The 5,234-nt window shown below is 49.8% G+C and overlaps 1 protein-coding gene across 2 annotated transcripts in view; it reads right to left on the bottom strand.

Annotated features, from left to right (window-relative positions):
- The window catches only part of Arid1b (AT-rich interaction domain 1B), a 350,213-nt gene that overhangs the window by 20,764 nt on the left and 324,215 nt on the right, over nucleotides 1–5,234 (bottom strand). For both annotated transcript variants that reach the window (XM_029471378.1, XM_021186013.2), the window contains 2 exons: nucleotides 3,922–4,131; nucleotides 1,240–1,444 (listed from right to left, as the gene is read on the bottom strand). In XM_029471378.1, the coding sequence (XP_029327238.1) occupies nucleotides 1,240–1,444; nucleotides 3,922–4,131 (415 nt within the window). The remainder of the gene's footprint in view (nucleotides 1–1,239; nucleotides 1,445–3,921; nucleotides 4,132–5,234) is intronic.

The following is a 5,234-nucleotide window of genomic DNA, read 5'->3' as shown; positions in this document are numbered from 1 at the left end:
GGGGATGGGATGCCCCCCCCCTTTTATAAGCACATTCTCTTAGTAAAACTTGTCTTGGCTTCATTCTTTTCTCTAGTCTCTCTCTCTTTCAGCCCCACCCTGCCTTCCAGGAATACCCGGTTCTTGTAGGCTGTGGGCCGGCCTACTACTACAGATTGGCGCTCAAACAGGGACCTGAAAAGGGCGGGAAAACACTGAGGGACCCCTGTCTTGTGTGGAGCTCCACGAGAAGGGAAGAATCAGACGATCGTATCGGGCACAGTGAGCAACAGGTATTTATGCCAGCGCTGGTTTTAAACTTCATTTTTTTAAAGTGTTGCTGGAGGTGCGATAGGATATGGGCTACGTTGGAATAGTGCAGTAAACAGGAGACTCCTAGCATACTGCACTTGCTCAACAAACATGGGCTTTCAGTTAGCCTCAGAACAAGACCTGTGACTGATGAGTGCTCACAGGCCCCACCTTATACAGCAACGGCAGGGTGCCACCAATGCTGCAGGGAACTAGCCTTAAGTGGGATCTGTGATGACCAGTGACCAGCAACCAGAAATGGGGGGGGGGGGTTACCTGAGTGAGGCTACCATGCAGAACAGGGCAGGGGGCTGATTTCCCTGTCTCTAACACTGGATTTGCCAGTTTACAGCATATGGTAATTTCACACTTGAAAGTCTAAGGCAGGGGTGGGGGGTAGGGTGGGAATGGCAGAAGAGAGCTGATAGGGTAACCTTATCCACTGTGTGGGTGGAGGGGCAGGAAGGAGCTGCCTATACACCTGGTCCCCATGATGCACCTGACAGCCTTTGCCACAGCATTGGCGGGGATTCCCTTCAGGTGACAGCAGAACCTGAGTCCAGATTTTATTTTATTTTTCAAAGTACAAACTGGAGTGGCCCAGACAGAAGAGGTGGTGCAAGCCAGTCACTGGGCCTGAAGGTGGTGCCACCCAGACTGTAAAATACCAGAATGGGTTCATGAAGGTGTTTACTCTATCCAGAGAGATGGCTATTTTTAAATCCTTGTGTTACAGACAAAGGTATGTGGCTCAGGACTCTAAGTCTACTCTGATGAGTTGATGGGAGGCACGGTCTGACAGGCAGCGCAGCACCACACCCTGTAGCACTCTGTCCTTCTCTGAGGGCCTGAGCTCTGCTGGGGGTGGGTCCTCTCCTGGCTCTGGAGCTCTGGCTCAGCCTGGTCCCAGGTCCACTCTGCTGGGCCCAGCTGTAGTGGTGCTCTTACCAGGAGATGGCGGCTGGAGCTTTGGCTGCTTCTTCGCATCCCCAGTGCTGAAGACTTCAGGTGGGGGCTCCTCCCCACGCTCAGTTTTGCACTCAAAGGCGAACAGGTACTGAATATACTGCTTTTTCAGGGAGCTGGCTGCGCTGCTGGAAGTGCCAACATTCAGGTTGGTCGCCAGCTCACGCCACTTCTTGTTTTTATTAACCTAGCAAAAAAAAAAATGGGCAGGATGGTTGGTTCATGGCAAAGTGGCTTGTTTAAAGCCTTGAGACAAACAAGCACTTAATGTCTTGGCTTACTTTTTTCATTTGCTTCTTTTAACTAATGCTCATCACGCCCACTCAGCAGCACACAGACAGCGTTTACAGCCATAAAACCATTAAGGAACCTGCTGATGGCTACACAAAAGCCCACTTGCTGGGGTCTCTGCCTGCTACGGCTCCTATAGACTTGACTAAGAGCTTCCAGATTTCTGAGCCCCCATGAATGAAGAACCCAACTCACTCTCTCTCTCCCTCCCTCTCTCTCCCTCCCTCCCTCTCTCTTGCTCTCTCTCTCTCTCTCTGTCTCTCTCTGTCCCTCTCTCTCTCTCTCTCCCTCCCTCTGTCCCTCTCTCTCTCTCTCTGTCTCTCTCTCTCTGTCTCTCTCTCTCTCCCCCCTAATCTTTAAGAGGAAAGTGTGCCGTAACTATGATAACGGCACTATTCTTACATGAAATGTGATGTTTCCTCCCAGCAGCCAGAGTGTGAACCTCTGGATACAGTCTCCCACGGGCTTCACTGAGGCTCCTTGTGGGCTGAGCACACAAGTGCTTACTTCTCCCTGGCTGGAGTGTGGGCCAGCAGCTGAGTGGCTGGAACACAGGTTTGTGTGTGTCCTACAGGGTTTCCCTCAGCCTTCCAAGAGAAGGGGTGTGTGTGTGTGTGTGTGTGCACGCGTGTGCGTGGAGGGGCAGAGGTACATAGATGTGGAGCATTGCTTCAACTTTCTCATTCCAACTTGGAATGGGAAGGAAGAACTTAAAGTCATGAATGAACACACAAATAACTCAGGGGAGAAGGAAGCTTGTGTCTTTGGGCAGGTACTATGTCGAGTAGCTTGCAATGGTCATGAATTAATGAATTTATAGATCTAAACTTTGGCACAAGGCTCTTTACATCCATTTACGTAGTACTAAATAGTCACAACAATAAACACACCGCTGGACTGCTCTGGGAAATACATCTTTCAGCACTTAATGAAAGTGGGTGCAAACAGCAGGCCACAGCTGCTTCAGAGATGGCCAACCAGAGTGCTAGGATATGACCTTGTTGGTGGGGGACAACATTGGTGGTGTCCCCTGGGTATGCACTGGTTAAGCTGCAGAGTTGCTTGTGTGCAGCCGTAATCTGCTTAAATACACTGGCATGGCTCAGGGAGCCAGACCAGAGTCATACACACCACCTGATGACTGGATTCTAGTGCTTTTAGTCTTGGAGATTTGCATTAGAGTCCAGCCTAGGAGAGCTAAGCAGAGTGGGAGGGGCAGAGGCATAGGGAGATAGGGGAGAGGTGCTCTACCCAGCACATGTGATGTGGGATTCCGAAGAGCTAGACCCGAGTTCTAGGATCTAGTTATATGCCTCAGTCCTGTGGGGGGAAGGCACCTAAAGGGTCCAGACACTAGTGAAGGTCAGCCCTGCACCCCAGAGCCCCAGAGACACAGGGTGACAGGTTACTTTGGTGAGGTGTTTGTTGTCTCATTCCATCTGCCTATTAGGCTTCTGGGGACCCAGCCAGCTCCACAGCATTAATCTAGGGTGGGGACCTGTAGTCTTTACAGAGTCCACAGGAGACCCCTAGTCATGGCAGGAGCTTATCCGCCACTCACCCGGTAGTGACACTATTGTAATTTACTTAGTTATACACAAGTTTCCTCATCAGTTCTCAAGGTTAGTGACCTGTGCCTTGTGAGTACACCTAGATAAAGGCCATGGTGAGACGAGGTATAACCCTACTTCAACCAGACCCCTCAGCAAAAATAATGGGGTGAACAAAGTGGAGTGTCAAGGATACAGGGGTTTAGGGGACATTCTGACAGACAACAAGCAATGGTGGGTTTTTGCACAGACACAAGGTGAGCCTCACCTTGAACTCTATTCCTGGGTGTGTGGCCTGCTCACCCAGTCAGCACTGGGGGTTACTGTAGCTATCCAGGAGCTGCAGGCATGGCTTTATTCTTACAGCTGGATTTCCCTTTCTGCTTTCTTTTGAGGCAGAGTCTCACTTAGCTGCAGCTGCCTTTGAATTCCTGATCTTTCTGTCTCTTCCTCCCAACAATGGAATTATAGGCAAGTCCCATTATATGCAGTTTGAATTTATAAGTTGCTCTGGATATAGAAAAATAGTGATTGTATCTGATTTGTGATTTTATTTGTATCTGATCTATGACGAATTTAGTCATTTGCAACCAGAGAATCCTAGAGCTGCCTGGGAAAAAGGTCTGCTGGTCTAGGACGAATGAGGGAATTGAGGCCACAGGAGTGGGTAGCAGAGTCAGGAACTGTAGCTCTCTCAGAGCACTACAGAGTCCTAGGAGGGGGACCGGCCTACAGACTTAGAAAAGTCAGAGCCAAACACAACATCCTGAACCAAGCAGTGCACCCAAAGGCCTGCCTGCAGCACTCTTCCCGACAGGCTCACCTGCGCCAAACCTCCAATCTCCTTGACACAGACATAGAGTCGGAACAGGTCCAGGGGCTTCTTGCCCACTGCCGGCAGACTGGATACCGGGGAGCCCCTCTCTTCCATGAACGTTAGGTAACGGTCGACCCACAGCTTCCTCTCCGGCTCATTCCCCAGCTCATAGACCTTCGTGATCTTCTCCCCAGTAGTGGAGGAAGAGCTGGACTTCTGGTGTCAGGAGTATGTGGTGGCGGGCATGGGGGCAGGGATGGGGTGGACGGGAGAAAGGCAAGAGAAGAACAGTGAGTTGACAAGCACAAGAAAATGCATTAGAAACTGTTGCTGTCACACGGCTGCCAGCAATAATGGCTACGAGTTCAGGAACAAACTACATATTCTCTCAAGTAACACACTGTGACTTTAAGTAAAAGGGCCCAGACTCTTAATTTAACACCTCAAACAACTAAACTAAACTAAGCACGTTGATGGATGCACTGAATCCCGAGAGACAAGATCCCAGTGAAGTCTCATGTGCTCGTAAGCACCTGGGTAGCTGACATTGTGGCAGGAGACAGCCAGCTCTCCCTACATAGTGTCTCTGAGCTTCTCAGCGTGACGAGACAAGTACCCCAGTATGGTTGCCTACTACTCTGGAAGCCACCTCCAGCTCCTCAAATGACAGCTTCCTGTCTATGGCCACTCTAAAGCCATTCTGCCTATAGTGTTAATTCCTGATTATTGAGGCAAAAAACATGGCTACATAACATATATAAACATGGGTGACCTGGGCCAGTGGTGCAAGTCTGTTCTCCCAGCTACTTGGAAGGCTGAGGCAGGAGGATTACAAGTTTGAGGTTAGACTGGATAGTTTATTGAGTCCTTGTCTCAAATTGGAAGAAAATAAGGCAGGCAAAGGGTGGGTGACAGAGCCCAGTGTCCCTATACAACAAGGTCTAAATCCAGTCCCCAGCCCTGAAGGGCAGGGGAGGGGAGGTGACCTAGTTAAAACCATCAGTAAGTGATCTTTAGGGGGTAACTTCAGAGTTGAACTTAAAACTTCAAGTCATTTAAAATTACTTTAGATAAGAATTTACTATACTTAAGGAGTTTATGTCCACTGAGTCCAAAAGAGGGGTATGGATCCCCTGGAACTGGAGGTACAGGCAGTTGTGAGCCACATGACAGGGGCTGTGGCTACTGGGAACAGAAACTGGATCTTTGGCAAGTACAGCATCTAAGCCATCTCTCCAGCTCCAAGATAACATTCTTGCCAGTCTTCACATCTTCCCCAGCACTGCACAGAGCACTGCACAGAGCACTGCACAGAGCAC

The sequence above is a fragment of the Mus caroli genome, chromosome 17 (genome assembly GCF_900094665.2).
Source record: "Mus caroli chromosome 17, CAROLI_EIJ_v1.1, whole genome shotgun sequence".
Lineage (NCBI taxonomy): Eukaryota > Metazoa > Chordata > Mammalia > Rodentia > Muridae > Mus > Mus caroli.
Note: the sequence above shows the minus strand (reverse complement) of the source record. Positions and strands in the feature narration are given on the sequence as shown.